The 18,120-nt window shown below is 67.3% G+C and overlaps 1 protein-coding gene across 1 annotated transcript; it reads left to right on the forward strand.

Annotated features, from left to right (window-relative positions):
• Positions 1–1,602: 1,602 nt before the first annotated feature.
• Positions 1,603–17,641, forward strand: MAP3K12 (mitogen-activated protein kinase kinase kinase 12). Its single transcript, XM_072847457.1, has 14 exons — positions 1,603–1,786; positions 5,147–5,522; positions 6,100–6,283; positions 7,938–8,129; positions 8,874–9,032; positions 9,443–9,601; positions 10,323–10,431; positions 11,440–11,549; positions 11,746–11,862; positions 12,669–12,806; positions 13,337–13,784; positions 14,091–14,161; positions 14,978–15,239; positions 17,488–17,641. The coding sequence occupies exons 2-14, from the start codon at positions 5,183–5,185 to the stop codon at positions 17,575–17,577; spliced, it is 2,379 nt and encodes a 792-aa protein (XP_072703558.1). The 5' UTR covers positions 1,603–1,786; positions 5,147–5,182; the 3' UTR covers positions 17,578–17,641.
• The last annotated feature ends 479 nt before the right edge of the window (positions 17,642–18,120 follow it).

Here is an 18,120-nt window from a genome sequence, read left to right on the forward strand (position 1 = left end):
GGGACCGACTGGGAGCACTGGGGACAGGGACACCTGAACTGGGAGCACTGGGGACAGACTAGGAGCACTGGGGACAGGGATAACTGGACTGGGAGCACTGGAAGGAAACTGGAAGCACTGGGGACAGAATCATGCTGGACTGGGAGCAGTGGGGACAAGGGCACCAAGACTGGGAGCACTGGGGACAGACTGGGAGCACTGGGGACAGAGGGACTCCCATCCTGGGAGCACTGGGGAGAGACTGGGAGCACTGGGGACAAGGACACCCATACTGGGAGCACTGGGGTCAGACAGAGCACTAGGACAGGGGTACCCATACTGGGAGCACTGGGGTCAGACTGGGAGTACTAGGGACAGAGGGACTCCCATACTGGGAGCTCTGGGGACAGACTGGGAGCACTGGGGACAAGGACAGCCATACTGGGAGCACTGGGGACAGACTGGGAGCACTGGGGACAGGGACACCTGAACTGGGAGCACTGGGGACAGACTGGGAGCACTGGTGACAGGGGGACTCCCATACTGGGAGCACTGGGGTCAGACTGGGAGCACTGGGGACAGGGGGACTCCCATACTGGGAGCACTGGGGACAGACTGGGAACACTGGGGACAGGGACACCTGAACTGGGAGCACTGGGGTCAGACTGGAAGCACTGGGGACAAGAACACTCATACTGGGAGCTCTGGGGACAGACTGGGAACACTGGGGACAGGGACACCTGAACTGGGAGCACTGGGGACAGACTGGGAGCACTGGTGACAGGGGGACTCCCAGACTGGGAGCACTGGGGTCAGACTGGGAGCACTGGGGACAGAGGGACTCCCATAGTGGGAGCTCTGGGGACAGACTGGGAGCACTGGGGACAGGGACACCTGAACTGGGAGCACTGGGGTCAGACTGGGAGCACTGGGGACAAGGACAGCCATACTGGGAGCACTGGGGACAGAGGGACTCCCATACTGGGAGCTCTGGGATCGCACTGGGGCCCCCGTGTGGGGCTGCGGCCGGTGGGGGACACTGGGGGGGGGGGCAGGGGGTCCCGGTCCCGGTGTCGGGGGTCCCGGGGCACCGGGGGTCCCGGTCCTGGTCCTGAGGGGTCCTGGGGCCGGTCGGGGGTCCCGGTGCGGTTCGGGGTCCCAGTCCCGGTGCTGGTGCCGGTGGGGGGTCCCGGTGCCGGTGGGGGTCCTGGTGCCGGTGGTGCCGGTGCCGGTGGGGGTCCCGGTACAATTCGGGGTCCCGGTGCCGGTGGTCCCGGTGACGGTGCTGGTGCCAGTATGGGGGTCCCGGTGCGATTCGGGGTCCCGGTGCCGGTCCGGGTGCCGGTATAGGGGTCTCGGGGCCGGTCGGGGGTCCTGGTGCGATTCGGGGTCCCGGGGTTGGCGGTCCCGGTGCTGACAGGGGGGTCCCGGTGCCAGTGCCGCTGCCGGTGTAGGGGTTCCGGTGCCGGTAAGGGGGGTCCCGGTGCCGATGTAGGGGTCCCGGTGCCGGTAAGGGGGGTCCCGGTGCCGGTGCCGGTGTAGGGGTCCCGGTGCCGGTGGGTTCCCGGTACCCGCGGGCTCCCGGGGCCGGGGCGGGGCGGGCGGGGCGGGGCCGCGCCGGGCGCCGGGCGGGGCCGTTCCGCGCCGCTCTCCCTGACCGCGGCACCGGCCCCGGTACCGGCCCCGCCCGCCCGCGCCCCGGCCCCGCCGGGCCCAGCCCCGGCCCCGGTACCACCCCCGGCATCACCGGCACCACCGGCATCACCCCCACCGGCACCACCGGGCGCGGGGCCCGGACCCCCCCCAGGTACCGGGACCGGGCACGGGGCCGCGGGCAGCGGCGGGGAGGCCTGGGAGGGGAGGGGCACGGGGGGCGGGGGAGGACCAGGGATGCGGCCGGGATTGGGGGGGCACGTGCTCCCCTCCCCACCCCCGGACGCCGGGGTCCCCCGCCAGGCCGGGCCCGGGGGCCGCACCCTCCTCCCCCTCCCGGCCGCCCGGGTCCCCCGGGGCTCGGTGGGGCCTGGGGGGGGGGGCAGGGGACACGAGCGGCCTCTTGCACACGCGTGTGCCCCCCTCCCCCCGCATGTGTGAGCTGCTCTTGCACACGCGTGGGCAGCTCCGCGCACACGTGTGACCCCGCCCCCCTTGCAGGCGTGCTTGCACCCTCATGAACACGCGTGGGCCCCCTTGCACACGCGTGTGCAACGCCTGCAGGGGCGTGCACGCGCGCCGGCACCCGTGCGTGCCCCTCGACGTGCGTGTGCCCGCCTGGCACGCTTGTGCGTATCGCCTTGCACGCGCGTGTGCACCCCCCTTGCACACGCGACTGCCCGCTACCTTGCACACGCATGTGCACCCCCGCGGGGATGTGCACCCCCTTGCACCTGCGTGTGCACCCCGCCATGTGTGCGCACCCCTTGCCCACGCGTGTGTGCACCCCTGCACACGTGCGCGCCCCCCCGTAGGCACGCGCACCCCCTTGCACACGCGTGTGCACCCTCGCGTGCGTGTGCAGCCCTGTGCACACGCGTGGGCACCCCTGCAGGGGTGGGCACCCCCTCCCCACAGGCCCGTGCACCCGCTTGCGCGCGCGTGTGCCCCCCACGCACACGCGTGTGCCCCTCGCAGCCCGTCCCACTCCTCCCGCCCCTCCCCGTGTCGCGACAGGGCGCCATGTCCCGACATGCCATGTCGGCGGGGGCGACGCGGGGGAGCTCTCTCCCCCGCTCCCCTCCTCCAGCTCCGCTCTGTCGCGACACGGGGCCGGCGCTGTCTCATGTCGCGACAGACACCCCCCCACCCCCCCTCCCCCGGGTCGCTGGTTCCCCGCTTCTGCCCCAGTTTCCCCGGGGGGCCCCGCCGGGGGGGGGGGGGGGAGGGGGAAGCTCCATCCCTTACCGGGATGACGTCACCGCGTGACGTGATGTCACCACGGGGGGGGACACGACACCTGGAGGGGCGGGTCGTCCCCTGCCCCCCCCCCTCCGGGTCCCTCGGGGTGACGCTAAGCCCCGCCCACGCCCCCCCCTCTGACTCACCCCCCAATTTTAGTGATGACCTCATCCGCCGGCTCCGCTGTTGCCATGGCAACACGCCCCCACCCCCAATTTTCAGGGGAGCCGGATCAGGCCTCATCCCCCCCCCGGAAGTCTGGGTGTCCGTGTGCCCCCCACCCCCGCGGCCCTGCCTCAGTTTCCCCCCAGCACGTTTGCACGCTCCCACGTGCTCACACGCGCTTGTGCATGGGCTTGCACGCTTGGACGCCCTCTTGCACGCTCGTGCGCGCTCGTGCGCGCCCCCTTGCACGCTCCCGCACCCTCTTGCACGCTCCTACACCCTCTTGCACGCTTGTGGACCCCCTTGCACACTCGTACACCCCCTTGCACACTCATACACCCCCTTGCACGCTCGTGTGCCCTCTATGCGTTATGGAGGGCCTCTTCCAGCCCCCCCCCCATGTCCCCCCCCCACCCTAGTGGGGTGCCCACGCAGGTGTGAGGAGGGGTGCACGCGTGCAAGGGGGTGCACACATAAACCGGGGGTGCACGCGCAGGGGAGGGGTTGCATACACGTGCAGGCGTGCACACACGTGTGCAAGGGGCTGCACGTGCGTGCGAGGGGCGCCCACAGGTGTAGGGCTGCAGGGTGGGGGTGCAAGGGGGGTGTAAGGGTGCATCCACGTGCAAGGGGGTGCACACACGTGCCGGGGATGCACACGCGCGTGCAAGGGGGTGCACAAGCGTGCAAGGGGTGCACGATGCGGGGCTGCACACACGGGTGCAGGGGGTGCTGGTGCGTGCAAGGGGGTGCCCGTGGTTGTGAGGGGCTGCTAACGTGGGGCTGCACCCGTGGGTGCAAGGGGTGCACGTGCGTGTAAAGGGGTGCCCGTGGGTGCAAGGGGTGCACACACACATGTGGGGCTGCAGACGTGGGTGCAAGGGGCGCACACGTGTGTAAAGGGGTGCACAAGCGTGCAGGGGGGTGCACACATGGGGCTGCACACAGAGGTGCAAGGGGTGCAGGCGCGTGCAAGGGGGTGCCCATGGGTGCAAGGGGGTGCACACACGCGTGGGGTTGCAGACGTGGGTGCAAGGGGTGCACATGTGTGTGAGGGGTGCCCATGGGTGCACGGGGTGCACACACGGGGTTCCACACGTGAGTGCAAGTGGGTGCCCATGGGTGCAAGGGGGTGCACGCGTGGGGCTGCACCGAATGGTGCAAGGGGTGCCCACGGGTGCAAGAGGGGGTGCACGTGTGTGTAAAAGGGGGGCCCATGCATGCACGGGGGTGCCCATGGGTGCACAGGGGTGCACACACGGGGTTCCACACGTGAGTGCAAGTGGGTGCCTGTGCATGCAAGGGGTGCACACACGCGTGGGGCTGCAGACGTGGGTGCAAGGGGTGCAGGTGCGTGCATGGGGGTGCACGCATGGGGCTGCACCCAATGGTGCACGGGGGTGCCCATGGGTGCAAGAGGTGGTGCACGTGTGTGTAAAGGGGGGGCCCATGCATGCACGGGGGTGCCCATGGGTGCAAGAGGGGTGCACGTGTGTGTAGAGGGGGGCCCATGCATGCACAGGGGTGCCCATGGGTGCAAGAGGGGTGCACGTGTGCGTAGAGGGGGGCCCATGCACGCGAGGGGTGCCCATGGGTGCAAGAGGGGTGCACGTGTGTGTAAAGGGGGGGCCCATGCATGCACGGGGGTGCCCATGGGTGCAAGAGGGGTGCACGTGTGTGTAAGGGGGCCCATGCATGCACGGGGTGCCCATGGGTGCAAGAGGGGTGCACGTGTGTGTAAAGGGGGCCCATGCATGCACGGGGGTGCCCATGGGTGCAAGAGGTGGTGCACGTGTGTGTAAAGGGGGGGCCCATGCATGCACGGGGGTGCCCATGGGTGCAAGAGGGGTGCACGTGTGCGTAGAGGGGGGCCCATGCATGCACAGGGGTGCCCATGGGTGCAAGAGGTGGTGCACGTGTGTGTAAAGGGGGGGCCCATGGGTGCAAGAGGGGGTGCACGTGTGCGTAGAGGGGGGGCCCATGCACGCGAGGGGGTGCACAGGCGGGGCTGCACGCAGAGGTGCGAAGGGTGCGGGTGCGTGCGCGGGGGTGCCCACGGGTGCAAGAGGGGCTGCGCCCCCGCTCCCGCTGACGGCCCCTCCCGCAGGCCGGGGGGCGGCGGGGGGGCGCGGGGGGCCCCGCCATGGCCTGCCTGCACGAGACGCGGACGCCCTCGCCCTCGCTGGCGCTGGCCTCGGACGGGACCCCGGAGCAGGAGCTGACCCCCACGCAGTGCGTGCTGCGCGACGTGCTGCCCGCCGCCCCCGCCGCCCCCGCCGCCCCCCCCGAGGCCTGGCCCCGCCGGGGGCCCCCCCGGCACCCCGACCTGGGTCCCGAGGGAGCGGGGCCCCTGGCCGCCGAGGCCGCCCACCTGCGGTGCCAGGCGGGTGGGGGGTTCCTGGAGGGGCTTTTCGGCTGCCTCAAGCCCGTCTGGACCATGATCGGCAAAGCCTACGCCGCCGAGCACAAGCACCCCCAGGAAGGTGAGGGGGTGCAGCATGGGTGCTACGGGGCCGGGAGGGTGCTATGGGGCCGGGAGGGTGCTACGGGGCCAGGAAGGTGCAAGGGGGCAGGGAGGGTGCTATGGGGCAAAGGAGGATGCTATGGGGGTGGGAGGGTGCTATGGGGCAAAGAAGGATGCTATGGGGGTGGGAGGGTGCTATGGGGCAAAGGAGGATGCTATGGGGGTGGGAGGGTGCTATGGGGCAGGGAGGGTGCACTGGGGCAAAGGAGGGTGTGGTGGGACAGGGAAAGGGGTGCTGGGGTGCTGAGGGAAAAGGGGCGGCCATAGGGCAGGGAAAGGGGTGCAATGGGACAGGGATGGGGCGAAGAAGGGTGTAATGGGGCAGTGGGGCAAGGAGTGGGGTGCAGAGGGTGCAGTGGGGCAGGGTGGGAGCAGTAGGGCTGGGGTGAGGGTGCCAAGGGGGGCTGCACCCTGGCCGTGCCAGCATGTGGGTGCCATGGGCATGGGTGCACCGGGGGTGCCGATGTGTGGGTGCCATGGGTGTGGGTGCACCGGGGGTGCCGATGTGTGGGTGCCATGGGCATGGGTGCCCACAGACCCCTGGGAGGTGCCGTTTGAGGAGATCCTGGACCTGCAGTGGGTGGGCAGCGGGGCGCAGGGTGCCGTCTTCCTGGGCCGCTTCCACGGTGAGGAGGTGGCCGTGAAGAAGGTGCGGGACCTCAAGGAGACCGACATCAAGCACCTGCGCAAGCTCAAGCACCCCAACATCATCACCTTCAAGTGAGCGTGGGTGCTGCCGGCACCGGCGTGGGCGTGGAGCATGGACATGCTATGGGCATGGGGACACCATGAGCACAGGGGCATGGACACAGCATGGACATGGCATGCAGCATGGTCATGCCACAGTCATGGAGTGTGGATGCGGCATGGACAAGCCATGGTCATGAGGAACACCATGGGCACAAGGCATGGACACGGCATGGGCAAGCCATGGGCATGGGGCATGGAGAACACCATGGGCACAGGGACATGGACACAGCATGCACATGGACATGGTATGGGGCATGGCCATGCCATCAGCATGGGGCATGGACATGGACATGCCATGGGCATGAGGGATGGAGGTATGGACATGGCATGGGCATGGGGCATGGACATGGACATGCCATGGGCACGAGGGATGGAGGTATGGCCATGCCATGGGCATGGGGCATGGACATGGATGTGCCATGGGCATGAGGGATGGAGGCATGGCCATGCCATGGGCATGAACACAGTGTGGGGCATGGACACGCCATGGGCAAGCCGTGGACATGAAGGACACCATGGGCACAGGGCATGGGCATGGCATGGGCACGGGCATGACCGCAGCATGAGGCATGGACATGGCATGTGCAAGCCATGGTCGTGGGGCTTGGGGAACACCATGGGCACAGGGCATGGACATGGCATGCACATGGACATGGTCTGGAGCATGGACATGCCATGAGCATGGGGCATGGACATGGACGTGCCGTGGGCATGAGGGATGGAGCCATGGACATGCCATGGGCATGGGGCATGGACATGGACGTGCCATGGGCATGAGGGATGTAGGTATGGACATGCCATGGGCATGGGGCATGGACATGGACATGCCATGGGCATGAGGGATGGAGGTATGGACATGGCATGAGCATGGGGCATGGACATGGACATGCCATGGGCATGAGGGATGGAGCCATGGACATGCCATGGGCATGGGCATGACCGCAGCATGAGGCATGGACATCCCATGTGCAAGCCATGGTCGTGGGGCTTGGGGAACACCATGGGCACAGGGCATGGACATGGCATGGGCATGAGCATGAATGTGGCATGGAGTTGGACATGGACATGCGACGGGCACAGGCCTAGGGGTCATGGGTAGGACATGGGCATGGGATACCAACATGGCACGTGCATGGGGAACACCAGCACGGCATGGACCTGGGTGGACAGGACACGGCATGGATATGGGGCACACTGGCACGTCCCACGTGTGACACGGGACGGCCACACACGGGACAAGTCTGTCACAGACAGGGCGCTCTCGGGGCAGAGCAATGTGGGTGCAGATGGGTGCCCCAGCGCTCTGGCACTGATGGGTGCCCGGGTGCAGAGGGGTGCCCCAGTTCAGATGGTTGCCCCAGTATCCCAGTGCTACTGGGTGTCTGGGTGCAGAGGGGTGCCCATGGGTGCTCCTAGTGCTAACAGGGGGGTCTGGGTGCAGGTGGGTGCTCCAGCACTGATGGGTGCTGATAGGTACCTGGGTGCAGCCAAGTGTCCTGGTGCAGATGGGTGCTCACAAGTGCCCTGGTGAAGTTGGGTGTCCCAATACAGTTGGGTGCCCTGGTGCTGCTGGGTGCCCCGGCTGATCGGGCAGCGGGTGCTGAGGGTGCTGCTGTGCCCGCAGGGGTGTGTGCACCCAGGCACCCTGCTACTGCATCATCATGGAGTTCTGCGCCCAGGGCCAGCTGTACGAGGTGCTGCGCGCCGGGCGCAAAGTCACCCCCTCCCTCCTCGTCGACTGGTCCATGGGCATCGCCGGCGGCATGAACTACCTGCACCTCCACAAGATCATCCACCGCGACCTCAAGTCACCCAAGTGAGCGGGGATGGGGGCTCGGGGAGCACCCATGGGTGCTGGGGTGGGCGTCCCAGGCGGTGGTGTGCCCATGATGGTGCCGTGCCTGTAGTGGGGACATGCATGTGGCAGTTGCATGATCGTGGCAGCGCCATACCCGTGGCGGTATGTTGTCCTCGGTGGCTGCGTGTCGGTGACAGTTGCATGCCCAGGGTGCCGTGTCCGTAGCGGTGCCATGTCCTTGGTGGTGCCGTGGCCATGCTATGCCCGTGGTGATGCAATGCCCGTGGTGATGCAATGCCCACCATAGCAGTGCCGTGTCTATGGTGGCTGCGTGTCCATGGCATTGACATGTCCACGCATGACGGTGTTGTGCCCATGGCAGTGCAATGACCTTGGTGGTTGCACGTCCGTGACAGTTGTATGTCCATGGCAGTGCCATACCCGTGGCGGTTCCATGCCCGTAGCAATTGCATGACTGCGGTGATGCCATGCTCATGGCGGTGGCGGTGCTGTGCCCATGGCGGTGGCGTGCCCACAACAGGACCATGCTCATGGCAGTCGCATGCAAATGACGGTGCCATGCCCATGGTGGTGCCACGTCCATGTTGGTGCTGTGGTGGTGCCATGTCCGTGATGGTGTTGTGCCCATGGCGCTGGCGTGCCCGTGACCCGATGATGCTCGTAGCAGTTGCATGCCCGTGGCAGTGTCGTGCCCGTGTCATTGGCGTGGCACTGGCGTGGCGCTGAGCGGGTGCCCCCCAGCATGCTCATCACCTATGATGACGTGGTGAAGATCTCGGACTTCGGCACCTCCAAGGAGCTCATTGACAAGAGCACCAAGATGTCCTTCGCCGGCACCGTGGCCTGGATGGCACCCGAGGTCATTCGCAACGAGCCCGTCTCCGAGAAGGTTGACATCTGGTGAGGACACAGGGACCTTGGGGACATCGGGGATATGGGAACCTTAGGGACACCAGGGAGCTGTGTTGGCACTGGGGACACAGCAACACGGGGAGCTTTGGGAGGCAATGGGGACACTGGGGACATTGGGGACAATAAGAACAGGGAGCACTGGGGGACACCTGGGACACTTGGGGACACATGAGCCTCAGGGGTATCAGGGACACTGGGGGACCAGAGATGGGGACATTGGGGATACTGGGAGGGACATTGCAGGGACAGGGATGGGGGACATCGGGGACACCAGCATGGGCAGAGGCAGGGAGGGGAGGGGACACCGGGGCAAGGGCAAGGGGGACCAAGGGACAGCGGGAAGACACTGGGGGTGTCCAGCCGTGGGTGACGGGGGCCGTGGGGGCCGGTGCCCCCAGGTCCTTCGGGGTGGTGCTGTGGGAGCTGCTGACGGGCGAGATCCCCTACAAGGACGTGGACTCCTCGGCCATCATCTGGGGGGTGGGCAGCAACAGCCTCCACCTGCCCGTCCCCTCCGGCTGCCCCGACGGCTTCAAGGTGCTGCTGCGCCAGTGCTGGTGAGTGCGCCCGCGTGGACACCCCACCTGGGGACACCCCACCGTGGGGACACCCTGCCATAGGGCCACACCACGGGGACACTCCACCATGGGGAAACCCCGTGGGGACATCCCGCCATGGGGCCATGCCATGGGGGGGCCACGCCATGGGGACACCCTGTGGGGACACCTCACCATGGGGACACCCTGCCATGGACACCTCACCATGAGGACACCCTGCCATGGGGCCACACCACGGGGACATTCCACCACGGGGAAACCCCATGGGGACATCCCGCCATGGGGCCACGTCATGGGGACACCCCACCATGGGGACACCCTGCGGGGACACCTCACCATGGGGACACCCCGCCTGGGGACATCCTGTGGGGACACCTTGCCCGGGGACACGCCATGGGCACCCATGCCATGGCGGAGTCATCCCATGGGGGACCCCACCATGGGCACCCCACTGTAGGGACCACCACGAGGGACCTGCCATTGACACCCCAATGTGGGGTGCAGGGGGGACCCCCAGTCATAGGGACACCCACCCTGGGGGTGCCCCCACCCTGGGGGGTGTTGCTCGTGGGCACCCCATGCCAGGCTGCACCCCTGCTCCTTGGGCACCTCATGTGTCCTGTGCACCCTTCTCTGCCCGTGGTCCCAAAAAGCCTCAGCACCCCCCTAGCACCCAGCTGCCCCCCCCGCCTGCGCCCAGCGTCGTGCCCGCTCCCCGCAGGAACAGCAAGCCCCGGAACCGGCCGTCCTTCCGCCAGATCCTGCTGCACCTCGACATCGCCTCCGCCGACGTCCTCTCCACCCCCCAGGAGACCTACTTCAAATCCCAGGTACCCAGCACCCGTGACCCCCAGCACCCAGGGACCCCCCCACAGTACCCAGCACCCCAGGACCCCCAGCACCCTGGAATCCCCAGCACCCCAGGACCCCTGGGACCTCCCAGCACCCCAGGACTCCCAGCACCATGGGACCCCAGAACCCCGGAACCCCAGAACCCTGGGACCCCCAGCACCCAGGCACCCCCAGTACCCTGGGACCCCCAAACCCTGCAGGAGACCTACTCCAAATCCCCAGTACCCAGCACCCTGGGGCCCCAGCACCCCAATACCCCCAGCATACCCAGCACCCAGGGACCCCCCCAGCACCCTGGTACCCCCAAACCCCACAGGAGACCTGCTTCAAATGCCAGTGACTGTGAGGGCTGGTGCTGGCGCAACTGGTGCCCACAGTAGCCGGTGCCCAGGGTATCCGTGCCCAGTGTATCCCAGTGCTCAGGGTAGCCGTGCCCAGTATATCCCAGTGCCTAGAGTAGCTGCACCCAGGTAATGCAGTGCCCAGGGTGCCTGGGGTGTCTTGTGCCCATGGTAGCCAGTGCTCAGGGTGCCCAATGCCTGTGGCAACCAGTGCCCAGGGTAGGCGGTGCCCAGGGTGCCCAGTGCCTGTGGCAACCGGTGCCCAGGGTAGGTGGTGCCCAGGGTGCCCAATGCCTGTGGCAACCGGTGCCCAGGGTAGGCGGTGCCCAGGGTGCCCAATGCCTGTGGCAACTGGTGCCCAAGGTAGCTGGAGCCCAGGGTGCCTGGTCCTAACTGGTAGCCCGTGCCCGGGGTGCCTGGTGCTAGCCAGTAGCCAGTGCCCAGTGTGCCCGCTGCCTGGGGTGCCTGGTGCCTACTGTAGCCGGTGCCTGGGGTGCCCGGTGTCCTCGGTAGCCGGAGCCCAGCATGCCCCGTGCCTGCTGTAGCCGGTGCCTGGGGTGCCTGGTGCCCAGGGTGCCCGGTGCCTGTGGGTGCTGGTGCCTGGGGTGCCCGGTGCCCGTGGTAGCCGGTGCCCGTGTGCTGCAGGCGGAGTGGCGGGAGGAGGTGAAGCTGCACTTCGAGAAGATCAAGTCGGAGGGGACGTGTCTGCACCGGCTGGAGGAGGAGCTCATCAACCGCCGGCGCGAGGAGCTCCGGTGGGGCCCGTCCACGGGGCAGGGGGACGCCAGGGACATGGGGACACTGGGGCATGAGGGACATGGGGGGGGACCAGGGGCAGGAGGTATCAGGGGGTGCTGGGGTACAGGGAGGACTGTTGGGTGCCTGTCCTTGTGTGTGGCGGGTGCCGTGGGGTGCCGTGTGTGCCAACACCACGCGTGCCCCGGGTGCCAGGCACGCGCTGGACATCAGGGAGCACTATGAGCGCAAGCTGGAGCGCGCCAACAACCTCTACATGGAGCTCAGCGCCCTCATGCTGCAGCTGGAGCTCAAGGAGAAGGAGCTGCTCAGGTGAGCAGGCACCCCCAGCACCCCCCATACCCACCCCATGGCTACCCCATTGCTGTGGCCAATGCTATAGTCACCCCATGGCCATGGCCAATCCTATATCTACCCTATGGCCACCCCACGGCCATGGCCAACGCTATAGCCGTGGCCAACTCCATGGCCATGGCCAACGTTATGGCCACCCCATGGCCATGGCCAATCCTATATCTACCCTATGGCCACCCCACGGCCACGGCCAAACCTATAGCGATGGCCAACTCCATGGCCATGGCCAACATTATGGCCACCCCATGGCCATGGCCAATCCTTTGGCCACCCCATAGCCACAGCCAACCCTGTATCTACGCCATGGCCGTGACCAACCCTATATCCACCTGATGGCCACCCCATGGCCATGGCCAACCCTATAGCCACTGCATGGCCATGGCCAACTCTATATCTACCCCATGGCCATGGCCAACCCTACAGCCATCTCATGGCCATGGCCAACCCTGTATCTACCCCATGGCCATGGCCAACCCTATAGCCATCTCATGGCCAACCCGTGGCCACAACCAACTCTATATCCCCCCCATGGCCACAGCCAATCCTATATCTACCCCATGGCCACAGCCAACGCTGTACCCACCTCATGGCCATGGCCAACCCTGTATCCACCCCACGGCCAAGGCCACCCATATACCCACCCCATGGCTACCCTGAGCCCATGGCCAGCCCTTACCCACCCCATGGCCACCACCCCAAGGCCATGGCCACGCCACCCCATGCCGCGTCCCTGGGTGCGGGTGCCCACGCGTGGCCCGTGGCAGGCGGGAGCAGGCGCTGGAGAAGCGTTACCCTGGACTCTTCAAGCCACGGGTGCCACGGGGGCTCCTGCACGGCAACGCCGTCGAGACCCTCATCAAGAAACGCAACGTCCCCCAGAAGCTCTCGCCCCACGGCAAGCGGTGCGCCCATCACCTGGGTCCCTTGGGGGCGGGCAGGCGGGGATGAATCCTGGGTCCTTTGAGGTGGGGGGTCTGGGGGTTTGGATGCCTGGGTGCTTTGAGTGGGGGGCATGGTGTGGGTGCCCCAGGGTGGGGGAGGGGATGTCTGGGGACATGGTAGGGGTCCTTGGGGGCTGGGAGCCTGGACACGTGGGTCCTTTGGGGGGGTCTGGGGGCTCGAGTGCCCTGGGGTCCTTTGTGGACAGGGGGCTGGGAGACTGGGTGCTGGGGTCCTTTAGGGTGGGGGGGCTCTGAGGGGTGCTGATGCCTGGGGTCCTTTGGGCTGGGGGGGGGTCCTAGGGGTGCAGATGCCTGGGGTCCCTTGGAGGGGGGGCATGTTCTGGGGGTGCAGATGCCAGTGTCCCTTGGAAGGGGGGGTCCTTGGGGGGGGTCTGGACATGGGGGTCCCTCCTGGCTGGGTGGGGGGTATTCCAGGGGCTCCCGGACGCCTGGGTCCCCATCCGCAGCCCTTCCCCATGTCCCCCCCCCAGGCCCGACATCCTGAAGCCGGAGGTGCTGCTGCCCAAGCTGGATGCGGCCATGGCGCAGGTGGCCCTGCCAGGGTGTCCCAAGGGCCCCCCCTCGCCCGGGCGCAGCCGCCGGGCCAAGGGCCGCCATCGCAAAGCGGGACCCCGGGGGGGCTGCGGGGACCTGGGCCCTGAGGCCGGACCCCCCCGGGGGCTTCCCGGACCCCCCCCAACCGCTGCCGGCCCCGACCTCCTCGGGGGCACCTTGGAGGCTACGGGTGCCCCCCCAGCTGCAGTACCTGATGCGGGACCTGGGGGGGCGACGGGCACCCAAGGGTCCCCCCCGCCGCGGCCCCCGGCTCCCGGTGAGCCCGAGCGGGAGAGCGGGCCCGGCCGGGGGGGGAAAGCGGGGGCCGGGCAGCACCTCACCCCCGCGGCACTGCTGTACCGGGCGGCCGTCACCCGTGGGCAGGTGAGAGCCGTGGATGCCTGGGTCCCTTTTTGGGGGCTGGGTGGGGGACAGGACCCCAGGTCCATCCCAGCAGTGGGGAGGGGGATGGATGCCTTCGGGGAAGGGGTTTGGAGGGGGGTCAGACACAGGGGTCCTTCCTGAGGAGGGGGGCAGGACCCTTGGGTCCGTCCTGGGGGGTCAAGACCCCTGGGTCCCTCCCGAGGAGGGGGGGCAGGACCCTTGGGTCCGTCCTGGGGGGGTCAGGACCCCTGGGTCACTCCCAAGGGGCAGTGGGAGGACCCCAATGCCCCCCCCCTCTGCCCCCAGAAGCGGGGGGTCTCGTCGGAGGAGGAGGAGGGTGAAGTGGACAGCGAGGTGGAGCTGCCGCTGCGGCAGAGGTGGGTGCTGACCCCCTCCCCCAGATGTCTCGGTCCGTTTGGGGGTCCCTGGGTGCTCGGACACCTGGCATGGGTGCAGGGGGGTGCTTGGACACCCAGGCTGTGTGTGGAGGTGGGGGTCCGTGGGTGCTCAGACACTCAGGATGGGTGCGGGAAGGGTGTCTATGGGTCCTTGGAAGCCCAGGATGGGTGCAGGGGGTCGTTGGGTGCCCAGATGCCTGGGATGGGTGCGTGGGGAGGTCCATGGGTGCTCAGACACCCAGGATGTTTGCAGGGAGGAGTCTGTGGGTGGTTGGAAGCCCAGGATGTGTGCGGGTGGAGGGTGTCCATGGGTGTTCAGAAGCCCAGGATGGGTGCAGGGGGGGTCCATGGGTGGTTGGATGCCCAGGATGGGTGGTGGTGGTGGGGATCCGTGGGTGCTCAGACAGCGGGCATGGGTGCAGGGGTGTTCATGGGTGGTTGGATGCCCAGGATGGGTGGTGGTGGTGGGGATCCATGGGTGCTCAGACAGCGGGCATGGGTGCAGGGGTGTTCATGGGTGGTTGGATGCCCAGGATGGGTGGTGGTGGTGGGGATCCATGGGTGCTCAGACAGCGGGCATGGGTGCAGGGGTGTTCATGGGTGGTTGGATGCCCAGGATGGGTGGTGGTGGTGGGGATCCGTGGGTGCTCAGACAGCGGGCATGGGTGCAGGGGTGTTCATGGGTGGTTGGATGCCCAGGATGGGTGCAGGAGGTCAGTGGGTGCCCAGATGCCCAGGATGGGTGCAGGAGGGTGTCTGTGGGTCCTCACCCCCCCCCCACCCAACCTATCCCAGGTGGCCCCCAGGCATGAGCAAGCGCCAGTCGCTGTCGACCTTCAGCTCGGAGAACTTCTCGGACGGGGATGGGGACGGGGACGGGGACGAGGGGCACACGAGCGAGCCCTCGCACAGTGCCACCCCCGACGTGGGCAGCACCAACACGGACGAGCGTCCCGACGACCGCTCCGAGGATCTGCTCTCCCAGGGCTCCGAGATCCCCCTGGATGCCGCCCCCCCCGAGGGTCCCGGCCGCCGTCACGGGGGGCTCAGCCCCAAGGTGATGCCCCCACCCTGGGGTGGGTGCTGGGGAGCACCCACAGGCCCACAGGGATGGGTGGCACCATGGGGTGGGGTGGTTCCAGGGATGGGTAGCATGGGGGGGGGCCCTAGGGTCCCCCAGGGCTGGTACTGTGGGGTGGGGGTCCCTAAGGTCCCGCAGGACGAGGTTAGTGAGGGGAAGGGGGTCCCCAGGGCCTCCAGGGCTGAGTATTATGGGGTGGGGGAGTTCCTAGGGTCGCCCAGGGCTTGGTATTATGGGGTAGGGGGTCCCTAGGGTCCCCAAAGGCTGGGTACCATGGGCTGGGGGGGTCCCCCAGGGCTTGGTATTATGGGGGAGGGGGTCCCCTGAGCCCCCATCATGGGGTTAGCAAGGAAAGGGGGTCCCCAGGGCCCCCTGGGATGGGTACCATGGAGTGGGGGGATCCCTAGGCTCCCCCAGGGTTGGGTATTATGGGGTAGGGGGCCCCTGAGCCCCTCAGGCTGGGGTTAGCAAAGGGAAGGGGGTCCCCAGGACCCCAAGGCTGTGCACCATGGGATGAGGGATCCCTAGGGTCCCCCAGGGCTGGGTACTATGGGGTAGGGGTCCCCTGAGCCCCCCCAGGATGGGATTAGCAAGGGGAAGGGGGTCACAGGGCCCCCAGGGCTGGGTACCATGGGCTGGGGGGGATCCCTAGGGTCCCCCAGGGCTGGGTATTATGGGGTAGGGGTCCCCTGAGCCCCCCAGGATGGGATTAGCAAGGGGAAGGAGGTCACAGGGCCCCCAGGGCTGGGGGGGGGGGAGCCCAAGGGTCCCCAAGGGCTGGGTATTATGGGGTAGATGCCCCCTAGGACGGAGTTATCAAGGGGAAGGGTGCTCCTCAGGGTCCCCAGGGGTGGGTGCTATTGGGTGGGAGTTCCTAGGGTCCTCCAGGGCTGGGCACTATAGGGTAGGGGTCCCCTGAGCCCCCCAGGATGGGGTTAGCAAGGGGAAGGAGGGAGGAGTCCTCCTCCATGGGGCAGGGGTGTCCCACTGAGGATGCCAGGACCAGGTACAATGGGGAACGGGGTCCCCAGAGCCCCCCAGGATCAAGTACCAGGGGGAGGGGGTGATGTTCCAGGGCCCCCCAAGGGTGGACATCATAGGCCGGTGGTCTCAAGGGCTCCCCAGGACCAGGTATCTTGGGGAGGGGGCCTCCCCAGTGGCCCCCAGGATGAGGTACTATGGGGAAGAGTCTTGTGAGCCCCCTATGACAAGGTAACAAGGGGAAAGGGGGGGGCAGAGACCCCCCAAGACCAAGGGAGTGGGTCTTCTAGGAGGGTCCTGGAGCCCCCCAGGGATGGACACCAGGGCTCCCCACGATGGGGTAGCAGAGGGAAAGGGGTCCCCCGAGTCCCCTGGGGATGGTTACTATGAGGAGGGGGAGGTCCCCAGGACCAGAAACCATGAGGAGGGGTCCCCCAGTACTAAGCACCTTGAGGAGGGGGGGGACTGCAGGGGTCCCCAAGACCAAGTGCGATAGGCAAGGGGTCCCCCAGGACTTGGTACCATGGGCAGGGAGGTCTAAGAATAAAGCATCACCGGGAGGGTGTCCCCAGGGCCCCCCCCCCAGGGACAAGGACCATGGGGAGGGGTCCCCCAGGGCCCCCCAGGACCAGGTACCATGGGGAGGGTCCCCATGAGGTTCTGCTCAAGACCTTGTACTACAGGAAAGGGGTGCCCAGAACCCCCCCAAGACCAGATACCACGCAAGAGCAGGTCCCCCCCAAGATCAGATGTTATGGGGAGGGGGGTCCCCCAAAGCCCCCCCGGGATGCACAACAAGGGGAAGGGGTCCCCTGAGCCCCCCCCAGGACCAGGTACCATGGGGAGGGGTCCTGTGAGCCCCCCCCCAGAATGAGACCCCAAGCTCAAGTACCATGGGGAGGGGGTCCCAGGGCCCCCCCAGGACCAAGTACCATGGGGAGGGGCTCCCCCCACACTGGGTACCATGCCGGGGGGGGTCTTGCAAGCCCCCCCCCAGATTGTAGCAGCCTGGGGAGAGGGGCCCCAGGGCCCCCAGGGGCGGACACTATGGGGAGGGGATCCCCCAAATACCAGGGGCCATGGAGAGGGGTCCCCTAGGACTGGTTTTCATGGGGGGATGTTCTCAGGGCTCTGCCCCACAGAAGGGGGGGGTCCCCAAGCTCCCCAGGACCAGCTGTGGGGGGCAGGGAGAGGCTCTGAGGATGTTTAACCCCCTTTATGTTCGTGTCGTGTCCCCCCCCAGGTCTCCGAGGACTCAGACTGCGACAGCGCGGAGCTGGACCACTCAGGCAGCGGCGAGGGACCCCCCGGCCCACAGCCCCCCGGCCTGTGACCTGTGCCCCCCACCCCACCCTCCTGCACACCCCCCCACTTGTACAGCCCCAAATATTTATATAAATATCTATCGATCTCTACAGAAAGCTCTGTGCTGTCTCTCTGCCTGGGGGGGGACACAGGACTGAGGGAGGGGGCACTGGGGGTTATTTTGGGGGGGGGCAGAAGGACAGGGATAGAGGTTCTCTGTCTCCCTCTTGTGTTTCTGTAGGCCCTACTGTAATAGCCCCCACCCCAGAGACAGAGAGAGGACCTGTCTCCCCAAGACAGGCCAGGGGATGCGTTGTGGGGGGGCTTATAAGGGGCTGAGCCCCCCTACAGTCCCCCCCCTTCTTTACTGGTGGAACTGGGAGCACTGGGTGGTGATAGAGACCCAGTGCTGGAGCCCCAGGGGGAGGGGGGGGGCAAGTGCTCTCACCCCCCTGAAGCAGAGGAAGGTCCCAGTGGATTTCAGAGTGGAGGGGGGGGGGGAAGAGGCAGAGAGTGAACATAAGCAGCTGGGATACTGGTTTCCATTAAAGACCAGTTTGTAGGGCACTGG

This window comes from Ciconia boyciana, chromosome 27 (genome assembly GCF_034638445.1).
Source record: "Ciconia boyciana chromosome 27, ASM3463844v1, whole genome shotgun sequence".
In the NCBI taxonomy this organism is placed as follows: domain Eukaryota; kingdom Metazoa; phylum Chordata; class Aves; order Ciconiiformes; family Ciconiidae; genus Ciconia; species Ciconia boyciana.